General features: G+C 40.8%; 1 protein-coding gene and 1 long non-coding RNA gene across 10 annotated transcripts in view; one reads left to right on the forward strand and one right to left on the reverse strand.

Moving 5' to 3' along the window:
- The window catches only part of LRBA (LPS responsive beige-like anchor protein), a 580,756-nt gene extending 576,688 nt beyond the window's left edge, over positions 1-4,068 (reverse strand). For 3 of the 9 annotated variants that reach the window (XM_019534464.1, XM_019534461.1, XM_019534460.1), the window contains exon 1: positions 3,764-4,066. In XM_019534464.1, the coding sequence (XP_019390009.1) occupies positions 3,764-3,970 (207 nt within the window). In that variant the 5' untranslated portion in view covers positions 3,971-4,066. Of the gene's footprint in view, positions 1-3,763 lie in introns of all 9 variants that reach the window. The other 6 variants (XM_019534459.1, XM_019534455.1, XM_019534463.1 and 3 more) reach the window with 4 other exon arrangements.
- Positions 4,069-4,267: 199 nt separating this feature from the next.
- The window catches only part of LOC109309667, a 35,465-nt gene continuing 15,811 nt past the window's right edge, over positions 4,268-23,921 (forward strand). Inside the window, exons 1-2 of the long non-coding RNA XR_002101001.1 lie at positions 4,268-4,553; positions 8,706-8,709. This is a non-coding gene — a long non-coding RNA (uncharacterized LOC109309667). The remainder of the gene's footprint in view (positions 4,554-8,705; positions 8,710-23,921) is intronic.

Raw genomic sequence — 23,921 nt, forward strand, 5'->3', positions numbered from 1 at the left:
GAATTGTGGAGCCCAAAACTGGACGCAGTACTCCAGCTGCGGCCTCACCAAGGCCGAGTACAAGGGGAGAATGACGTCCCAGGATCTGCTCTAGAAGCATCTATGGATGCAAGCCAGCCTTTTGGTCGCTTTATTAGCCGCAGCATCGCATTGCAGGCTCATGTTCATCTTGTGGTCAATGATGACCCCCATGGTGGCAGAGACACTAACTAAAAGCTCAAACAAGCTTTAAAGTACCCCTGCCACCATTTTTCAGTGAGGGGATGCTGATACATGAGACACTGGAGTCTGCTGTAGCACAGTAATTACCACACTCCAGCAGACTCGATTAATTGAGTCTGCTCCAACGTGTTGTAATTACAGCATATCAGAGCAACCTTGCTGCTCATGTATAGGCACCCTAAGTGACCTGCAAATGATTGTTTAAGCCTTCAAATTCAGAAACAGCAAATCTACTCTTTCTGGGAGAAAGAATCCTGGAAATTACAGCTTAACAAGCTAACAAAGTTATTTTATTTACACCAGGGCCTAAAACATGTTAGCCAATACATTTAAAAACCCACATTTCATCCTAGTCTTGATGCACCTTTGCAGTACAACTCTGCTATAAAGAGTGACTGTGTAATGGCAACACCTTTCTGCTTGGATCTGCTCCCTGTGTACATACTTAGCCAGAGTGTTTTGGTAGAAGTATGGCTACCTTTATTCTAAGCTTCTCTGCCATAGTTCCTATGTTTGGTTAATTGGTTAGTTTTTGTTTCAGTTAGCACAGAGAAAGGTGCGAGTTCTTTTTACCACTGCTGAGCCAGCACAGCTGAGTCAATGAACTGAATGATGTCCAATCTCAGAGGAAATACTGTCTTTTGTTACATGTTTTCAGCTCCCTATGAGGGCAAAATTTAGCCTGAAGAATTTATTATTAGCGACAGAATAGCAGATTTTTCAGACACCAAGCCAAAGTGTCTGGCCTGACAGAGAAGTATCCATCTTACCTTATGAGGTTCTGTATTTTCTGGTTGTTTTCATAGAAAACTTATAAGATTATTCCTAAGCACCCATTTTCAACACAGATCTGTTCAAGAACAGAAAGTATTCATTGTGCATTCATTTTATACACCCAGCTTCAAAGCAATACAGAATTGCACTTCTAAAATCAAGAACAGGGTGTCATCTCAAAAGTGTCTCTACTTAGCAGGTTCAGCCAGTTACTGTATCTGTTTACTACCCAATCGCATCAGACCTTTGAGACTACAAGGATTTGGGGATTCACAGCAATGGCTTGGACTGAATGAAGCTAATGGGAAAGGCTCTAACACTGGATACTGGGGAGACAGGTGTATTCTTCACAGGAATAAACTGATGGGTCACCTCCTCTTCCTTCATGAGGTGCTTTGAAAATGGACACTTAAGAATAAACAACATTATGAGGTTCTAATATTTCAGTTAATTTCAGAGCAAATATATAATGATTATAAGGTAATCTGTATTCACTTCTATTAGACCAAACAAATTTAGAGACTGTCAGGAATTTGCCAACAAGACAAGTTTTTCAGTGGAAAACAGATTTGAAGAAACTCAAACTTTTCTCAGAAACATTTTCCACTGTCAATAATCATGAAATTTATGGTCAAAACCAGAGACAGCCCCTCACCCATCCCAGCTTAACTAAGAATTAAGACCCTTCCTTGAAATGGGGTTCAAGTTCCTGCTTCGCCAAATTCAGACCAGGGACCAATCTCCTATAGCAGCCTAACCACCTACTGCTGTCTTAGTCTCTCTTTTTGAGCTGGGAATGCATTGGAGGAGGTGGGTTAGCTCTCTTTTTCTTTCAGTTTGAAAAGGTCTTGGTTTCTTCTCGATGACAAATCAAAAAAAACCCTAAACTCACCACACACCAATCAGAAAGGAACTATATGAAGAGAGAGGCCAACAAGATCAAGGTCACTGCCTTAGTTACTTTTACAAGATGACTTCCCACAGCAATGTGGGCAGGAGAGAAGCAAGAAACTTAAACAGGGCAAGAGAGCAGGAGAGTAAACAGAGTAAATTCCCTCCGCTGAATTTCCCTTTTGCTGTAACCTAGTAGCTTGCAATTTCTTAGCAATTTTTTCTAAGCCTCTCAAGCCAATCCTTCAGAATCCATTTTAGGATGACAATTCCTGCCCTCTCCACCCTGGGCTCCAGCATGAGGAATCACACATCAGCGTAACATTGGAATTTTATTTAGCTATTAAAAGAACTGATCTTAAATAAAATTTAAGCTGCTGAACACTTCACTAATCATACCCTTTGAGCTTCCTAGTCCATGTACTTTAAAACCAAGCTTACTTTAGCACAAGCAGCTGCACGTGGTATTTTTACTAATAAAATTTCTTAGTTGTGGCCTACTGTTTACCCCTAACTTCTCTAAAAGTTGTGCATTAATATTTTGACAATCATGCTCTCTCTGATCCTGCGGTTTCTTTAAATATTTTACATTATTTCAGTATTACCGTTAAACTGTAAACCAAGAAAGCCAAAATCTATTACAATCAAATCAAGAAAGATAGTTGTCAAAACCACTAAACAGACCTAACAAAAGTAAGGGTTTTTACCTAGCTAGTATATACAAAAGCATACTCCTAACCAAATCAATTAACAAATGTGCATTTCTGCCATAACAACTTTTTTCTCAGCTCAAATTTTACAATTGCTACATGTGGTCCCACTTCCTGTCTTGCCAGGTACCTATTGAGAGCAAGCACAAGAATCTAAACCTATCACAGTTATTTGTATTCCAACAGTTTCTTTAAGACCAAAGTTACCTCTGAGCCTCATCATCATGATTAGATAGGAAAACAACTGACCCCCCTAATGGTTTGACAAGTCAAACATACACTCAAAAATAGTCCAAACTAAGCTTTATTTTTAAATATGGCACCAAAATACCATGCTTGTAAAGTACTCAGAACAAAGAGTACTTTCGGTTTTCAGTACTGAACTATGAAAATCCTTCTGGTTTGATTCAATGACTGGTTCTCTTATCAATAAAAGGCACAAACTTGCATTTTACAAAGTAGCTGGGGCTGAGAAGCATTTAAAAAGGATGACTTTTCCCACCACCTTTCAGAGAGCAGACACTAAGCATTTCAAGGTGAACATGGGAGGCAAGACATTAACCTTTCAAAGTCAGGTGAAACAGTCCCTAACAACACAGCATCATGGGGAAGTTAACCTAAAAAATGCAACTTGAAGCAGGCGGCCTTAGTGTCACTTTCAGTTAAACAAGGCATGTTGGAGGCTGTGTGTGATACATTTTGACAGATTTCTGAATTACCCTGGGGAAAGCAACCCGTTCCCGCGGGGCAAAAGGAAGGATAGCTGTGGGCATATTACACTTTGACTCTTGGGGGCGGGCTGCAAAAAAATATTAAACCAGTTCATCAGTTAACAAGTCCACCTAAGTGAAGGAGGAATCTGATTTGAGCCTCCCCCCCCCACAATGTTCAATTCCTACAGGTTCTCATCTTACAGGGGGGCTCACCTTACACCCCCGTTAAATTTCCTACAGCCAGGGTGCGAATTAGCACACTTCAGTTTGTTTTTCTTTTGCTCTCTTGGCTCAAAAGACCTACCAGAGTTGGAAGCCCCAAAGAACCCCAAACCCCTACGACTAAGGATGTGCGAAGAACTGGAAAAAAAACAAAACAAACAGGCAGGGGAGAAAAGTGAAATACTCGAGGGTGAACGTGGCAGGTGCTCTCCCTTTCACCCGAGGGCTTACCAGGTTAAACACAGTTTCCACGATGTCCCGGTTGGACACTTCCCCGACTTCCACTAGCCCCGCCAGCACGGCAAATTTCATGCGGATGCCTCGGATGGGCACTGCCGGGTGCAGCGGCTGCAGCGTGCTCCCCGCGCCCGCCCGGCCGCCGCCGCCTCCTCCATCGTCACCTGTTGGCTGAGCAACTTGCTTGTCCTCGCTCGCCATGGCGCGGCCGCGCTCCCGCCCGGGGCGGGGCGGGCTCCCGCGGCTTCTCTGCTCGTTCCCGCCCGAGCGCCGCGCAGGTGCTGCGGGCAGGGGGTCCCGCCTCGCCTCCTGCAAGTCAAACGTGCCCACAAGTTAAGCCGGGGCCAGCCCCGCCTGCTCCCCGCAGCCCGGCGCGGTGCTGCCCCTCTCCGCACGCAACTTGCAGCGGGGGGGAGCGAGGGGCGGGCAGGGGACTGCAGCCAGGCGGCGCCGCCCGCTCCCAGGTGCGAGGAAGGTGCCACTCACCCGGCCGCGGAGGGTAGGGCGACGAGGGCAGTGCCCCGCGGCGGCGGCCGCTGCGGCTGTAGCTGCACTCCGGGTGGGGAGGCCGCGTCGCCTTACAGCCACTGCCTCACGCCGCCAGCTGCGCGGCTTCCTGCCCCCGCGCTGTCAGCGCCGCTGCTGCTCCGGCTGCAAACGCTGCCGCCATGACAGCGCCGAACCGTGCGCCTGCGCGGCCGGGAGCGGGCGGGGCGGGGCGGGAGGCGGAGGGCTGGGGCTGCCGCCCGCGCAGACTCAGGTGCGTCCAGGTGGGCGCGCCCAGGTGAGCGTCGCGCACCGGCCCGAGCCCCGTCTCATTGGCTGCCGAGCCCGGGGCGGGGCGTGGATTGGCTCCGGCGTGTTTCGCTGCCGCCGCCAGGGGTTGGGCGTAGCCGTCTGTGCTGCGGGTTCTCCCGCCCCAAGGGAAGCGTCCCGTGTCCCCGCTCGCCTCAGGGGGACAACGTTCCGTGTCCGGCAGATTCTTTTTGGTGTTGGGTGGTGGAACCGGAGCGTGTTCCATCCACTCCATGCATTGACCTGGTATTGCAGTGCTTCCAGGACCGGTGCAAAAAAACAGAAAAAAAAGAAAAAAAAAGAAAAAAAAAAAAAAGGCCTTTAAAGCAGCCCGGAAAGCGGGGGTGGGTGAAATCCTGGCTGCCTCCGGCTGTAGGACAGGCTGTCGGGGTGGGGAGGTAATCCGGAGCTGTACGGTTTCGGTGAGGCCCTAGGGAGGGTAGGGAGCCAGCCGCTGTTCTCCTGCCACTTGCCTGGGGAAGTGGCTCGCTCTTCAGTGCCTGAAGTGCACTCAGATGAAAGCTGAATAGAAACCAGCTGGAGAGTTACTACATGTTCTCAGGCACTAACTTTTATAGTTGCTTGGCCCTCTATAGCTTCTTTTCTACCTCGGAGACCTACATCAGTAGAGTCTCCCGTTGCCTGAAGGAGGGTGCTTGTGCCTGAAAGTGTGCAAGGAGCTTTTTTTTAGTTTAATAAAATATATTACATCTACCCAAAGAACCTTAGGTGTCCTTAGACCAACACAGCTACAACCAGCAACCCATATAGCTGGAGAGTCATTTCTATCCTGTGATCATTACTTTGTACAGATGGCTGGTCTACATTCGTTGTGCAATTCTAATGGCATAATCTACGTAATGTGTAGCTGGGGCCTAGGATTCAGAGGCATCTCTGCCCTGACTTCAGTCCTCTCTTGAGTCATCACAGCATCCAGGATATGCAATTCCTTGGGTTTATTTGTTGTAACAATGTTTGGGTGAAGTTATTAGAGAAGTTTCACCTCTCTGCCTCGCCTCTTGTCTGTCTCATTCTACCTGTTTACACTTCACTGATACCCTGCCACACTTTTAGCTTCTTTCATTTCTTGGAGTCTCAGAACAGCAGGGACTCCCCATGCCCAATGAAGGGTAAATGTGCCCGAAAGCTCACCAAGAACTTTTTTTCCAACTACTCAATTGGTCTAATGAAAGCATCTACCCAAAGAACCTTGCCTGTTATTAGAGAAGCTATTTTTTTCCCCTTCAGTTAACAGTTTTGGGATGTTCCAGGATTATGTAGGAGCTATTCTCCACCCCCCCAGTTGCATGATATTTCTTCCCCTTCAGGATTATATAGGAGCTATCTTTTTTTCTCTTTCAAGCTGCATATCTTAGCGCCCTGCTACATGCTACCTATACACAATTAACTGGTTGATGGGACAATACATTTTAACCAGCCATGTAGGCAAAGAAAGACCAGCTGTATGTGCAGAGGAATTAGCATATCATTACCTGGTTAATCATGCCATAAATTTAGACCAGCTATGCATGCAAAGTAATTGTCATATCAGAAAAATGACTATTTAGCTATAAAAAGAGCCAACTGACTATAAAGTTAGTGCTTGGAAAAGTATAGCAACTCTATAGCTGGTTTCTATCCAGCTTTATTGTGGATGTGTGGCAGGGCCCGAAGTTACTGACATGCCTCATGTTCAAAGTGAAGCTTCATAGAAACCAGCTCTAAAATTGTTCTACATTTTTCAAGTAATAAATGCTGTCTCGGCCATTTGTATGGCTTGTTGGCTATTTTTGATGTGTGATAGTTGTTTTGCACATGTAGTGTATCTAAATATATTGTGCAACTAATCAGTTAATTTCACAATAGAGTCACATGTGTTAGGGGCCTTAGTCATTTTGGGGTGTTCCAGGATTATGCAGGAGCTGATCATTTTCCACTGTGTGTGGCTGATGATGTCACCAAGAAAGAAGCTTTGCAGAAAGGTGAACTTTGTACGCCTTTGTGTTGATGTTGCATCATTGCTGAAATGCAGCTGTGTTTAAGCCATGATTTTTTTTTTCAACATTATTTAAAGGGTGTGGGCAATTCAGAGTGGAGACCATCAGCTTTTGACAGGGTATTCGGTTCCATGCCAAAGTCAGTCTCAAAACTAAACGGAAATGCGATTGAGCTCTACCTGGAGCTAAGCAACACCTGTGGTGCTATGTGGAAAGTGATGAGTGGTATTACAGGTCTGAATCTATAGCTAACCGGGGGTGCAATGTCATCAATAAACAGTATCAGTAGAAAAGCAGGTGGCCAGGTAGAAACTGTTTAAGAACCACCTTTTGAATTTCAATCCTGTGGTTGTCATTTGAATTTGAGAGTGGGGAAACAGGAGGAAATAGGGGTTCACAATGGAAAAAAAGGTGCTTTTCACTTCATTTATGCAAATAAAGAGAAGCAAAATGCAGTGACTCAGAAACAGTGCAGTGGTGGCTCCTGACTGCTTCTTACCCTTTCTTAGGTCACAGAATTTAACCAAGGATTCTGTAGGTTCAGAAATGGATGATGAAGCAGTAGGCGTAACAGGGGAGCAGACTCTTGTTTTGTGCATGACCCTCTAGCCAGCTAGTGGAATTCTGCTGGGAACTCCCTGTGAGAATGAACAGTGATGCAGAAACTGCAAGTTTTACTTCCACTAGGGAAGTTGCGAGTGGGGGTTTACCAAAGGGAGCACACTTTTTAAGAGCTATAGGCATCACTTGCTACTTAAAGGCACCCATTACAGATGGGATGTGACACCTATTACAAATATGTGCAGTGGTGTATAAAAGTTTAAGACAGAAAATTAAGGCAGCATCATACTCTTGGAATGACAGAGTAAAGTAGTTTGGCAAAATGTTATATCTCAAGGTATTTAAACAGCCTCACCAATGGAAAAGGAAAAAAAAAGATCTATAACGAACCTCCTGGGCAGCGCCTCAATTTTACAAGTCAGCCGAAAGACTGCAGCAATGCTAGCAGAGTCTCCGGCACTATGCTAGGCTTGTCTCTACGTTGACTCAGTATCCCCATGTGAATCAGCATCATCACTTCTTACACCACCTAGGGTTTGGGGAGGGGGGCATTATTTTCCCTTCCCATCCCAGTTACAACTGGGCCTGATCTTGATTAGCTAGTGAGATCTGAAGTTCAGCATACACAAAAGCCACCATGCTTACACAATGTGCTTATACAATGACTGAGACTATATATGTAAGTATTCATCTGCACACTAAACTGCAAGCACAAAGGTCAGTATCCTTTTAACATTTTATAATGATGTCATCAGTCTTGGACAAGTGTCTTTATATTTGAAGCGTTGAGGTGATGTTCTTGCTGTAACAGTCCAGGGAACATGCAAGAGATGAGAACTCCTGTGGGTGGTATCTTTTCTTGGACCAACTGCATCTTGCATCATTTTATATTAAAAATAATTCCAGCGCATGTCTCCTTGAGAACTTCCTGCATGGTTTGGTCTTTTGAATATTATTGTTTATCTGCTTAAATATCTGCTCAGTTAATATTAAGGACTGTGTTGGGTCAGAGCTTTCAAACATTCAGTAATATAGTCTTTATGCATTGATTTCAGTGGGACTACTTGTGTGACTAAAGATTGTAGGTATGAGTAAGGATTTCAGAATCAGGCCCCGAATGTATGACAAAAAAAGAGGGAAGTGCACCTTTCAGAAGACTGGGTTATGGACAGCATTCAAACACTGGACCCCTTGTTAGTTACATTAGTACTAGTTGTTTAATTGATGTAATTGTGACAATACATGTTGATAGTGGAAGATTCCTTATGAATTAAAAGTTAGATGTTTGTGTGTTGCACTCCATTTTTTGGGAAGAGAGGTTAAAAGGAAATCTGTCAATATAAACACTAGATAATGATATCTGTTATAGGGCTCTATACTGCTCCCCATCACTGTGGTATTTGAACACCTTGTACACAAAATTTGTATTTAATAGCAAAGTCTCTGTGGACTTAATAAAAATCTGTTCTTTGGGTGAAGATTTTTATTTTACTTTATTAGCCTACCCTTTTAGGTTGAAGTTTCAGAATTTGGGGGAGGGGATCTGTAGATGTTGTTTATTTAATATAAATAATAATAATTAGGAAAGTTATTTTACATTATTCATTTGCAGCAGTGTGTCTTTTTTTTTCCTCCAAAAAGTTTTCAGCACCTGTTGCGGCTAAAAAGGAAGTTCATGAAATTTTGCAAACATGTCAATGGCTTTGTATTACCATTACCTTTTATTATACACCTAAAACTTGTATCCAGTTGTAGTATAAATAAAGATGTCAAGTATTTATTTCCAGTCTCAGTAAATTGGATTAAGGACTTTGTACATATTATAAAGTATTCAGAAAAAACAGATACTAGAAATGTCTTTGTTTAAGACATCAGTCCAATGATTCTCAACCTTTTTGGACTTGAGGCCTCTCTCACTGGACTTCAGCCAGCCCTCCATAACTGTTGTGATTTGAGTAGCACCCAATTCCAAAATCTGTATGTTATGGTGTTTACCTCCTTACACAGGGGATGGTCTAGGTAGAGAAAAGCCTGAGCCTAACTTGCTGCCTATCTCCTCCTGCTTCCTTGGCACCCTTCAAAAGATCTGGCAGCACCCCAGGGTGCCCGTACACCCTGTTGAGAACCACTACATTAACCATATACATGAGAATATCACATTGGGTTTAAGCAAAAGTGTCTTCTCCTAAGTGTTGTTTCAGTAGTACAGAACTCTGAACTACCCGTGAAGTAATCTTGGGACTGTCTATTTCCGATTTTTTTCTGTTATCAAGTAAGTGGACTGAATACATAGTACTCTTCTTGGACTAATAGTAACTTCTGAGCAAACATTATCATATGCTTCAGTATTTTTTATTGATCACATTTGTAAAACTACTAGAGAAGACATTTTCTTTGCTCTTTAATTGTAGTTTTTGTCAGTTTCCATTATGGTGGGTATTTGGTAGCAGTTCTTTCATTCCACATTCTGCACCTGTGTTTCAATTTCTTTCCATGATTTTACACCCTTTGCTTGTAATTTTTCCTTTTCTACGTATGTACATTAACTTTTACTAAGTTTACCTTATGCACATAGACTTTGAAAAATACCACTTGTACTGTCACAATTAAACATCTCTGAGCAAGCTCCAATGCTGTTAGGTTATGAGACTACCTAATGACAGTAGGACACTAATCAAATACATACCTACATAATATATAGCATCTTGGGGAGTATGTGCAACGGCCTTTCTTTGGCATTGTGGTTAACTGAGCCAATGCAACTAAAGATTGCAGAACTAAAGATCCACAAATGTGGGTGCACATGCACAAAAATAGGACAGAGTGGTAACTAATGGGGAACTAAAAATACTATGGAGCTGCATAGCTGGTTTACATACGGACTTCACAGATCCCTTTCAGTTCTTCCTTTAGTGATTTTAGGACTCAATTCTGCTGATGAAAAGCAGCAGCAAAACTCCAGTTGACTACATTGGAAGCAGGATAAAGCCTTCAATACTGATGAAACTCTTAAGTTCTTAATCACAGAATCTGTGTAATAAGATGGTGTGTTTACTCTGCTCACCTTATATATTTTGCCCTGGTCTGTCTGTCTGAAAGCACCAATTGTCTTTTAAATATAGGTTTGAGCAATATTTTTACCCATTAATGATTTTAATATAAAGCAAAAACTGTACTGGTTTCTTAGGTCTTTTTAACAAGTGTATTTGAGAAATCTGGTAGCATTGCAGTAGACAGAGTTAGTGTGAAACTATGGATTTGTACTTCTATGACTAGAATTACCCTGAAGCTGAGGAAGAAACATACTGTTTTTCTCAGAATGTATGTGGAAATACATGCTCAGTCTGCGCTCATGTGAGCTATGTATCGGAATAATTTGTCAAGCAAGGGTATTATCTTTATTATTCAGAAAAAGTGGCCCATTTGGATCTGTCATACAGTTGCCAAAAGCATGGCTGAAACAAATTTTAACCGGCAGGCATGAGTTCAGTGTATTTATGGTAACAGCAAAGAGGTAACTCTTAATATGTCTCTCTGCCCACTTGACACGATTAAGCAGTAGTCATGCCACTAGGTCCTACCTATCTCCATGTTCATAGTCATATCATTGTTACTTTGTCCTTCCTCATTGGTGTTCTTATTCCCCTTGATACAAGCTCTTCAGGGCTTGGTTGTGCATACTGCTGTGCTTAGCACAGTGGGGTTCTGGTCCATAAAAACTACACTGTACTACAGTATAAATAAGAAATAATAATTCTTCTTTGCCAGAAGAACAGTGGTATGCATGTTTGTTCTTTCCATACATCTGTGTTTTACTATTGGCTACCAATAAAACCCTTTTTAATGCGACCTATATATTTAAGGAAGTAAAATCTTCAACTCTAGGCCCATCACAAGCTCTCCAGAAGCAAAGGGGTTTTCTTGTATGGAGCTTATTGCAGGATTGAAGCTTTATTTATTAAAGAGTTGTATATGTAATGTAGTACATCCTCCTAGTGTTTCAGTACTTTCAGAGCCTGTAGTAGTTAAGCAAACTAAATTAGGTGACATGTTTTAGATTGGGATATCAGTATAGATGGAAAGGAGAGTGGCTGGATACAGACTAATATTCCCAGTTGGTCTAATAAAAGGTATCATTTTGGAACCAAGAGTTCTAGTTTTTTGTATGACTTCTTGTCTCAGACCAACACAGCTACCAAGTACATCCCTGGATACAGACTGTGCATTTCAGGCCTGTTCATAGAAATCAATGGCAGGCACCATTGTTTGTTTGTGGGAGCTTGGCAGACAATATGATATTAAAAACCCACTGAGTCCGTCCACACCTGTTCTACAATGACTTGCAGTAGTAGAGGAGCTTCATCATCAGTGCCACTGCAGTTGCAGCTTGTTTGGTCAAAAATTGTCAGTGTATCTGCACCTATGATAACAGCCATGTTTACCAGAATCATAGCTATGAACAGTGCTTGCTAGAATGTGGTAAATTCATTTTTTTTTTAAATCTCAGCTCAGAGCAGATTATCCCATTACAAGACTGAGTATAAAATTATATTGTTAGCACCTGTTTTGATGAAACTTTTTGAACGTAAAGCAATGAATAACATGTTTTGAACTCTAGCTCACAAGGTATAGCTGTAGTTTTGACAAGCATGAAGGTTATTTGTAAATAAAAAGTACTTTCTGCTTTTAAAACCTTTGTTCACAATGCAGCATAGCAAAATAACAGCATCAAAGATTTCTAAAGGAAGCATCATTTTGGATATGTAAATATTGTTCGCCTGTGTAAATTCAAAGTCAATTACAAAGACTGCTTCAGAACCTACTTTGTTTAATGGGAACTGATTTGGTTTAATTCTCTTTGGAACTGGGGGACAAATCTTCAGATCTGCATAAAAGGTCTGTCTTGAACTCTGACTTGGGTAATACTGCTATCAAGATGCATTTTATCTGAGAAATGAGAATTGAGCCTAAAATAAATAATGCTTATTCTTAACACTGCATTATATTAGAGATGTTTACAGGATTTTAAATTAACAGTATGAGCACAGCATCTCTCTGATTTACTTTATACAACAAAGGGAGAAGAAAAGAAACCCATTTTTTTATTTTACAAATATATGCATTGCAGGAATTATTAATTTACATTGTATTACACATGAAACAAGTGTGAAAATCAGCTTTGACAGCACCTTTGGCACATTCCATCCAAGTTTAAGCCTGTATCTACCCTTACAAAGAAACATCTTCCTATGTGAACCTAAGTAGCTGTCATCTTGTACATTCCAAAGCTTGTATTTTGTTCAAATACTGGACACTCAAGTTGCAAAATAACTTGGCTACCATAGTGTGTTTATTCATAAAAATCATGCTTTGTGTAAGTAAGAATGTCTTCTTAATTTGCCTGTATTGTTTTGGGGAAATGTATGGAATTTGTTGTTGTTTTTTGTTCTACTGTCAAACCTTTGACTTTTTTGAGGAGAAGGTACAGTACACTTTTTTTTTCAGATCTACCTGTCAAATCAAGGCCTTTTCAGCATTCTTTTGCCAGGTCTTTACATTAAGGTACAAGATGTCCAGTCTTATACAAATTGTACAAAAGCATAATCACATACTTCTATATTTTAATTTACAAGGATTCAATACATTTAGTAAGATGCTTGTTTGGGGGGTTTTTTAGATAATTTAATTAATTAATTAATTAATTAATTCGGAATGGATGATATTCTGCCTTGCAAATTGTAAAGGTTTGTATCATGGTGTTTCAAGAGTTTTAGAACAGCTGTGATGCTGACACTTTCCACTGTTGGCTGTGCCTATGCTTGTGTTTATGCTATCTAACGTTGCAGATCTTATCTTTACAATTCTCTTGCCTCACTTGTTGACTTCCTCATATTTATTTCTATTTACCTGTATTCCCCTTCAATCACCTGAGGCTCCTAAACTACTGTTTACTCTGTAAGGAGTAAGATACATTAGGATTTTTTTTCACTCTTTTAAACTGGGGTAGAATGCATCCTCACAGGTCAAATGTACCTGTCTCTGGATATCAGTAGTTACATCTGAATTACCCACCGGCACAAAATGAACTGCAAAGTGAAATAAATGTTTGAGGTATTTGCTTTCTTTTTTTCTTTTTTTGGTGTAGAATGCAATATTTATTGTTGATGCTTTTATTTTTTGTTAATCTTTATGTTAACAACTACACAAAACTAAAACAATCAAAGAAAAAAAAGCTACATGCTAAAACCAGCTGGTGTGAACAGATTTCAGGTGTTTTTTAGTCCACGCAGCACACTTCAGTAGTCAGCTAATTCAGTTTACCATTTAGGACAGCAATGTCATCTTGAATTCTGTCAAATTTTTCCATTGACTTCTTGGAGCTAAAACATGCTTCGTGACTTGCCTTCATTGCTAAAAGGCAGCAGGCTGCATGCAGCAGTCAAGGTAGGAAACATTTAGTAAACTACCAGCTTTTGGAGAAAATGCAATAGTCGTTGGTCCAAGACTGTTTTAATTTGATAATACCCAATGCAACTACAATTTATATAGCTTCAATGGAAGTACTACAACTGCAAATTTAAAAAAATGATATCAAGATCCTCTGGACATAATATCTTGCTACCCAATAGTAATGGCACACAATATCAGTGATAAAATCAATGCTTTCCTATAGAAAGTATCTTAAAGTCTTCCAGGCCCTACATCAAGAATGGTATTTTCCTTAAGATTAACAAACCACCTTGTAGGGTAGAATTGATTGGAGAATTAGATCCTAGCTGTTAAATTTGATAGGCTGGTTTAAAAACTCTGTTTAAATGTTATAATTCTCCATTTTATAAACTTTTACATGAGAGTAGAACCTCTTACCTCTCTCATTGTTTATGTTTGCAAAGTCCAATTAAACCATGTGTGCAGCTCTAGGTTTTTGTTTTTATTTGAGATCCCAGTGTCCCCAGACAGGTAAGGAGAGATTTCAGCCTATGTGAAATATAACTATACACCTTTAGGCAAGAAAAAAAACATTTATCACAGTGAAAGTATTTGTCACACAGTGTTTTGGAATCTTTGGAATTAGGAACTGCCGTGGAAGTGCTTTGTTAGAAATTAATTAAAATAAAAAGCAGCTTATAAGTACTGTCAACCTGTGATATGAGGGTTCTCTGTTTTTTCTGAAAGCATAATACTCCAGGAGAACAACTTAATTTTGAAATACAGATTAGTCTTTGTCAAAGGGAAGCCTTCTTTTGACTACGTGTGGAAATTTCTGCAGTACATATTATAGAAATAACTTTTTGGTTTATATTTGATAAAGGTATATAACTTAAGAGTATTAAAAGTTGTCATCAAAGCATTTATTTAATTGTTTAAAATTGAGATGTGAATACCTTCTTTGATTTCTGTGCATTGTATGTATTCATACATCATAATTGATGGATTGTTGACTGTTAATTTAAACAGCACTGAGTTAATTTATAGTGAGAGATTTGCAATGGTGGTACTATGACTTGAGTATTCAGTCTCTCAGGAAATTGTGCTGACATTGAGCCAAGGAAGATGCTTTAGCTTGGCACTTCTTAGCTCTGTTCACTTAGCTTAGGAGAGATCCTCTAAATGGCACCCATAATTACTTGCAACTCCAGTGCCTGTCACAAGATACCTCATCAATACCAGAAAATAAATTCTATCAGCACTTTACAAAAATATATTCTGAGTAAAGTTAGCAAAAAAACCCCCCCACTGTGTCGGTATTATCAATGATCCCACCTAATTTTTCTTTTCAGTTGCGTGTGCCTGGCTTAAGTTTTCCAAAACATCTCCCTTGAATATTTCAGTAGATTACTGTTACAGTACAGGAAAAAAAGTCATCCCACCTGTGGCCCTTCAAGCTGGGTTTTTTTTCTAGCCTTGTTTTAAGACCTCAGCTTATTGTTCATCTGGACAATATGGAGACATAAAGATTCAGCGTATAGAAGATGCCACATGCCACCTTTTCCCAATTATGCCCTAATTAAACCAGTACTTACTTGAGTGCTTTGTTGAGTAGAAACTTTTTTAAGTCGAAACTACTTAAAGCCTGTGTTTAAATGGTTTGCTAAATTGGGACCTAAGGGCCAGATTCAAATCTCATTGATGTAAGTGGCTACATAGTCACACTGCTTTGTATTGTAGCTGGCTGCAGCCACCTCACCAATATTTTTTTTTCTAAACTCCAGCAAAAGCCCCCAGCCACACATTAAATTTAAGGCAAATTTACACTGTATGTGGAACACTTTTATAGCTTGTTCCTCATTTTATGGTGTCTTAAACATGTAGCACATTCCTATTTATGCTGCAATTAACAATTTTAAATTGTAGCATAAGTTTACTGTGTAGAGGAGGCCAAAGACAGAACTATTGGGAGCATAAGGAAAAAGAGAGCTTAAAGAATGTGAAAAAGGGTAAGGGAGGTTTTAGAATGGGAACAAGAATCAAGCAGCAAAAGACAAGGGAAGAAAAGATGTTACTTGCTTTTGCTAGTAAATTATAGTGTGCTTTTTTGAGCACAGCAATTATGTTGTATTGCTAAGGGGCTTTTCTACTCTGCTTGTGACTGCTCTTACTAAGAAATGTTTTTCACACTTACTGACCTGAAAAATAATTGACAAACTAAAGTGAGTAAGGAACATTTGAATGGACTAGCTTCTGAAGTGTTATCAGAAGTGTATTCAAAAATGGATACAAAGATTACAACTGGCCGCTTTGCAACACAGCCATGTTCCTGAAGGTGGCTGTTAGATGATAGTGAATGACATGCTTTTCAATGAGATGCAACTCATTTCTAAAATAATTAGCATACTGGTTTCACTTATCCCCACCCCATCTTTGAAATCTGCTGTTTATCTCATAGGTCAAGTTGATGTTCACTGAAAAAAGAGAAATGCTTTTACAGAAAATCTAGCAGAATCTAGAGGACTTGTGAGGTTCAGGCACCACTAAAGACAGGATGAAATGTGACAGTAAAGGAAAAAGCCGGCTAAAGCAAGCCTTCCTGCCAGAGAACAAAGTGTCAAAGGAAGGGGCTGGACCCGATGATCTCATGAGGTCCCGTCCAACCCCTAATGTCTATGGTGAAAGGACCTGTCTTGGCAGGAATGGAGGGCTGCAGGAAGGTGAAGTCCACCTGAGCAACTGCTTCACTTGACTCCTGCCAACTCATGAAAGGAAACTGGATTTAGAGGGGACAAAGGCATAGATATAAACTCAAAACTCACTATTGGTTGCATTGGAAGTAAAATGTGTTTTGGCAGAATGTGAAAAAATGACTCAGCAAAAACTGTTCTAGGTACTCTAAATGCCATTTTGATATAGTGACACCTAGCCAAACAGTAGTATATTGATAAGTAGATCAACTGGAGTCATTGCACCATTGTTTGAATGTACCAATAAGAAACATAAGCCCTCTGTTGCCAGTGACTAAAGTCCTTGTGGGATTTCTTTTGGAGTTTTTCTATACAGTAGAGAAGTCCTTCTATCACCCATTTATTTGGGCTAAATGAACTGATTAGCTGTAACATAACTCAGCTTGTCAGGATTCAATTTTTATCGATAAAAATTGAAAAATGGCAATTTCACCTGACAGACCAATGGAAAAATACTTCTACCAGTGATCAATGAAATTTTATAGAAAGGGGAAGAAAAAAAATCTGAGATGGGTTAACAAAATCTGGGGCTGGGGGGTGCTGTGCCTGTGGCTGCTACAGGTAGGATGAGGGAAGCCCTGACTGTGCCACCTACACATTGCTTCTCTGGCAGCAGCTTAGGCAGTCGCTGCAGGAGCTGGGGCCTGTGCTGGTAAGACTATGCTAGAAGTGGGAGTTGAAGAGGCAGGGCTGTTGGCAGCTGGGAGCCCAGTGCCACTAGCCCTTGCCTGCCCAGGTCTCATCTGGGGACTGGGTGCCAAACTCCTGGCAAGCCCAGCCCAGCCAGCCTCGGCATAACTGGGGCAGGGACCAAACTTCCGGTGAGCCTGGCCTGGCCCCTGTGTGATCAGGTATACGTTATTGATTTTTTTATGGATATTTACTTCTTATATTTTAACATGATTTTCATAAAGCTTTTAACATTATACAGACATTACTAAATAGTCTGCCCCCCATAGTCCTAATTTTGTGCAATTCTGAAAATTGGTAAAAATCAAAAGAAATTCTTAAAAATCAACATTGATTTTTTTAAGCCATTGAAATGAGCTCAAATGCTCTGTTGTTATGCAGAGCTATTGCTTATAATACTATTAATGGGAACTAGAGTAACCATAAATAAGTATGAAATTTGTAAGGTTGCCACCAACCTCCCTACAGGTTTAAGGGTTCAGCTGAACCACCTGTGTGTGAACAGCAAGAATTAGCTGTATAACACTCTACTAGTTTACACTGAGTCATGCCATGTTTACAGCACTGTCTGTGCTGTTTATGCCTAGAAAGGCTGCAGAAGGCACTAGGCCAGGTTCTTGCAACTGCTGCAGTCACTTTGCACTGCCTGAGCATCTCAGATTGGCCCTATTCCAGCCACAGCTGACCAGCATCAGGTTCACCTTATACAGGGAAGCACTCAGTAGGTGAGTTGTGGAAAAGCAGCTTTCCCCTTCAGATGTCTCCTTACTCCAGTAAAACCAGAAAGAAACACAGAAGAATGTGGTAGAATAGAATTCACTCGGCCTGAAAATCTAATGTTCTAAGTCCCTAGGAGACTGTTTATCAGTGGTAAAAATTTAGAGCAGTTCTTCAACAGCTCCACTTTATCCTGGTGGACAGTGGTATGAGATTACAAAAACAGCAGGTGATCCCTTGATAGTCTCCATTGTACTCAAAACCTTTCTTCATGTATAGTTGAGAATCCAGCTTGCTAACTGCCCACAGTGAAAGTGCTCCAACCATAAGTACTGAGGTACAGAATGTAGTATATAAGAGTACAGCCTATGAATCAGATCTTGTTAAACCTCTGAGTGCTGGAAGCTGCAGTGGGAAAGAAGCAGGGAAACTTCTGGACGTGCTTTGTTCACCCTCTTTTTCAGTATCTGCTTTGTTACTGTGTGAGATTAGGTCCATCAAGCCTAGTATCCTATGTCTGACCCATAAATGGCATTTTGTAGATTCATAAGTATTACAAGAACTGTATTACAGTTCCATGAACTCCATTTCTGAACTATTTCACTGATTTAAATATGCAGGCAGTGGAGCTGCAACTGCTAATTTGGCCCACCCAATTCTTCTACCATATGTTCTTGTACTTACTACTACTGAATCCAAAACATGACATCTTCTGGGCCTCTGGGGGAACAAAGAGATGCCAAGCTTGGCTGAATATCATCATGCAGAACAGCACAGACTAGCGGTTCCCAAACTTCTGGACCAACAGACCACTGTCAACTCTAACAGACCTACCAGCCCATCAGGCTAACATGGTTAAGGCACTGCAGTTTGTAGTCAGTGACATACAACAGAGCAACGCGGCTCGCCATCACATCTAGCTACCTTTGAATCCAGAGCCCACACGACTAGATTGACTGGGAATGGCCTTCAGAGCAAATCTGCTGAAAGCATACGCACCAACTTTTATTTTTGCTGGGGCATGGGGGGGGGGCTAAGATGATGGATATGTGACAGCCCTCTTCTATGGTGACCACCTTTTCAAAATGGAAAGGTGGAACACATGCCTGCCTCCCCCAGCACCCCATTTCCCCTCAGTGGCACAACAAGAGCAGAGTGGAGCTGAGCGGAGCCCATGGGGAGGCAGGAGCGGATGCAGACTGCCCTCTGTGGGTTTGGGCCTCCCTGCCCTACTGTCCTTCCCCCGAGAGCCCCGTGCCAGCTGTGCTGCCACGGTGAGGCACCCCCTCCCTGCCTGCCAGCAGCAGCAGGGGACACAACTCCATGCCGCTGGCCCCACTGCTGCCAGGCAGGCAAGGGGCAACTTGCTGTGGCCGAGTGGCCAACACAGAGCAGCAGGGTAGAAGCCTTGAGTGGCAGCCCGTATCTGCCCACGCACAAATCTGGGGGTCATGTGCTCACCCATGCCCTCATCCTTGAGAGTATGCACAGTGGTAGGGAGCTGGCCTGCCCCCTGCATGATCTGTTCTGCACCCTCACTGAGCAGGCCTCAAGTGCCCTCCCCACCACCACCATAGCGTTACCTGCAGGCAGCTGAGGGAGCAGCTCTCCACCACTGCCTGGGGCTGTAGTCCTGGGCACATGCATGTGTGTGCACCCCTGCATCCCCCTCCCCACAGCCCCTTGCAGGCTGGAATTCTGCCAGCCTGCAAAGGGAAACCTGCTGCTTCCTGTGTTTTTCCACAGTGAACAGAAAACCTGGATCCCTGCATGATACTGGGAAGTCATGCAGCCCAGGACTTGGTGTTCCCATTTTGAGACTGTCCTGCCCAATTAGGGACAGGTGGTCACCCTACCCTCTTCCCGGGGGGGGGGGGGGCAAGGGCCTTGGGCCCCACATATTCAGTGCCTATGGTTGAAAGGTTCAAACACACAGCTACAGAGCAAATCATGGCTGTTTGTCACCATCCCTTGGGATAAAAATATAGTGCAGCTTTGGTTAAATTTCACAGGCAAGGAGAATCTTTAGGTAATAGGGACTCATGAATCATGATAATTGGAGCACTAGCCTGCCTTGCAATAGCATCATTTTGGCTACAGCAGCTTCATCCTCCTGTTCCTCCCTAGGCCAAGAATCTTTAGGGGACACTAACTCTAGTGGTCTTTTACTTGCCTAATTCTCACTTTCCTGAAACATCCTTGAAAAGCAGATATGTGATCTAGTTCTGTCCAGGACATTATGCTATACCAAATCTTAAACGTCTGTCATTGCAAAGGGAAAAAAACCCAATTACTACCAAGGTGGTGGTGGGGGGGAGTATTAATTTTTTAATACAGCTACCATTGTAATCTAACGATAGATTTTGTAATTCTTAATTAAAACTCTTTCCATTCTTGAAATTAATAGTCAAACTTCACTGCTAATGGGCTCCCTCTATCATAAAACAAAGCCTGCTACCTTCTTCATGTTTCAATTTCTTTGTTATGTTCTTATGAGCTTGCAAATCTGTAATCACTTTGTGCCATTTGCAGTTCAACATGAGCAGGGCAGGATATAGTTGAGGAGCCTCAGTTTTAAGAGTTACAGTTCATATTTTAGTTTTGGTTATTGCTATTTAGGCATGATTACAAAATACAGCCAGTTAGAAGTTAAACTTAATCAAAATTACTTCTATTTTTAGTAAAACATTGCTAATCAACATTTTATGAGCAATTATTCCAAAAATAAAATAAAAATGAGAGTCAACAACTTTCTGTTTTAGCATGGCCATCTGTCATTTATAAAGACATCACCCCATTAACCTGTCTAATCACCTCCGTTCTTTTTTCAAAGGCAGTTAGGCAATTTTATAGTGAGGTCTCAATGTTCGCTTGATTAAATATGTTGTAAAAGAGCCTCCCTTGTGTTCTGCTTTGTGTGCATTTACACGTGTAAATGTAATTATAAACACATCACTACTGTAAACTGCTTGCCCCCATTATATGACAGTATATGAACATTTAATTTCCTTCTGGTGAAAATTAAGCATTATATTTTCAAGGAACAATGACTGATATGGCTTCTTATATTAACATTTGTCTTAAAATACTCCAATTCCTGTTTCTTATGATAAATTTACTCATGTAGTGAAAAGGGGTTCCATATGTTGTTATACCACCTCAGAGCTGGTTATTGCTGGAAGAGATTGGAAGAATTCCAATGAAAAACAAAATGCGGCAAGAGCTAATACTGGCAGGAACTTGGCTGAATTTAAATTTTAAAATGAAGGGTTGAATTCATAGTCATTCTTACCCTCAAGCAATTCAGACTATCTCTGATTTTTTTTTTTCTGTCTCTCCTCCTAATCCGGCTTTTACCTAAAGGCACCAGAGATATTATGGGCAAAATTAACCATGGCATAAGTGAATTCTGTTTACAACAGAACTAAATTTTGGTCTGATATCCTAAACAGAGAGTCTGCTAGTGAATTTTCACCAGTAACAAAAGGCCTGAAGCTTAGTGCAACCAGAGAATTGTATTGCCTGGCAAAGTCAAAAAAGTGTCTTAATTTTGGATTGATAGGTATTTGTTAGTTACTGACATACGACAAGGAATGCAAAATAAATGCAGTAGGATTCCAGCAATCAGCTTTCACTGCCAGCTTATTTATTTTAAATAAATGCGTAAGGCCTTATTCTATTTGCATTTACATGAGGTCAATAGAGTTACACTGGCATAAAATTGTCATAAGAAAAGAATGTGATCCATAATGCTCCCTCATCAAAGCCTGATCCTCTTTTAAAGACTTTGTTCTGGGAGTTGTTCTAGTGAATAGCTAGAACAAGCCCTCTTTGTAATACAAGTGAAACCTTTTCTGAGTAGGACGCCCTTACCATGATTGTAGGATGGTAGGAGCTGTACTACACAGCAGACCTGGAGTGTGGGGGGAAGGACAAGCCAAGCACACGTTGAAGAGGGAAGGAGTCATCCCAACCACTACCACTATGAGCAACAAGAAAGTCCCTCAGTGAGACACAGAATTTGGAAAATAAATGCATAGCTTAAAATATCCATGCATATACACTCATTTCCTCCATTAAGTATAAGAACAGAGGAATCAAGAATCTGTCCCCAGCCTAGATGCATGCCATATCGTCACAATTTTAAGGTAGTTTAGTTAATATAAATTAACCTGGTTAATAATGCCCCTTTTTTCTCTACCAGAAAAGACTGTGGTACAATTATTTATTTTTGTAATGTATGTAGAATTGAAAAATGTTATAGACTACTTTGTTGAAAGACATACTAACATTAGTAAGAAAAGGAACTTTCTGACATATCAGATTTATGTTATTAACAAAAGTGATTTAAAATACACTTCCCGATATGAGATGTTTAGATCAAGGAAACTCCCAATGAATACTAACACGCCAGGAGAGAATAGATATGAGAATGATATGGCTGCATTGTGCTACAACATTTGTTATGGTTACCAGAGATTGGGCAGATATCTAGTAGGGATGGTCTTGGTAAGCTTATTCCTGTCTCATGGTCAGGGAATGAACTAGGTGACCTCAAGAAGGTCTCTTTTCTCCTTACATTTCCATGATGATTAGGTAGCCAGCTATGGTCCATCACTATGCATTAAGTGCATTAATCCTCTCTCCCCACCTCCCCCTATATATTAGTGCATTACCTATAACATTTAGTTATCATGTCCCATTTCAATAAAGGAGAAGCACGGAAGGAAGACAAAATCTTCCAAATACTTTCACATCAAAGGGAAAGCAGCTGAATGAATTATTTTTGCAAAATCTTGATGAAAAAAGGCATTTTGTTCAGCTTACATTTTCAGCTTGGTGAATGTTGCATTTCCCCTTTTTGAAAAGATGTAATAAAATGTTACTTCTTCCTCAGATATGAAATCAGAACAGATTGTACATGCAACTACAAATATACTTGCTGATTAATTTTTAAATAATGAGAATGTGAGTCTTGCCTAAGGAATGAGTAAAAATGTAGTATAGAATATGAATGAATTGAAGGACTAAAAAGCTGACACTTCCCAGACACATATGCCAAAAGATACATAATAGAAACCTTGTTCTGTGATAAAGGCTTCAATAATCAATGCTATTACAGAACTACTTAGTGTGGTCCTACCATGAAAAGTGACTATAAAAAAATCCCAGCATTGTGGGATTTAATATTCATGGCAACTCAATTATTTCAGTATCAAATTTGCTGAGTTTTGCAAGAACAAATGTGTACTTTACTAACTTCCAGTCCTATAAACTCATTCTGGGGTCATATAGTCAAGCTGGGTTCTTTCCACCTCATGCATCATTACTTGTAATTGAACATCATTAGGCAAAATTGTGGCATCAGCTACACCTGGTGTTCAGGGAAAAATAGTCTTTTACTTGCAAAATCAACACGCTTGCTATGAAATCAAGCACTGTGTTACCTTCATTGAAGTTACAGGTTAAAAATTCAGAAAAGTGTCAGTTATGTAGCCAAAGCCTTTTATAAAGAGGGAAGGAGAGAGAGAAGTGTATACTTTAAATACTGTACGTTTAAAAAAAAGAACTAGAAAGGATAAATCTGCATATCAGCAAGCTCTGAAGCAGAGTTTAGAAGTGGTAGAAGATTTTATCACACAGAAACCAATCAGGCCCACCCTGTTTAATTTGCATATCAATGAATATGTTGGAAGTAACAATTAAGAAACAGCATGTAACTATTCCCTGTGGAGAACTATTTAAAACACAGTTTTTCCAAGTACAATTAAAAATCAGAAAAAGAGCATGCAAGAGGACAATGCATTGCAATTAAAGAAATATTATGCTATGCTAGTTCATACCAAAACATTTCAGTTCCAGCAATAAAGTAGAACAAAAATTAGTATCTAAATTGACTTTATTTAGAATAATTCCAGAACATTTGTGGTATTCCTCATGTGTAATGCATACTCAGCTTTATTTTGAAGCTGTATTTTCCAGCTTGATTGTGACTGATATATTCTTTAATAAAACTGGCATAAATATGAATATCTATCTTGGGAGCTAGAGAAAACTAGGGCCAATACAAAGCTGTTTAGGAACATAAATGACTTCTGTTGGGCCTAATGTACCTGTATACCTACCTCAAATTTAAATCCAGCGGGAGTCAGACGTCTAAATACCAGGCCTAGAGTCCTCTCTACATGTTACATGTATGGAGCAATTAATTTA

This window comes from Crocodylus porosus, unplaced genomic scaffold (genome assembly GCF_001723895.1).
Source record: "Crocodylus porosus isolate Cpor-Errol unplaced genomic scaffold, CroPor_comp1, whole genome shotgun sequence".
Taxonomy (NCBI): Eukaryota; Metazoa; Chordata; order Crocodylia; family Crocodylidae; genus Crocodylus; species Crocodylus porosus.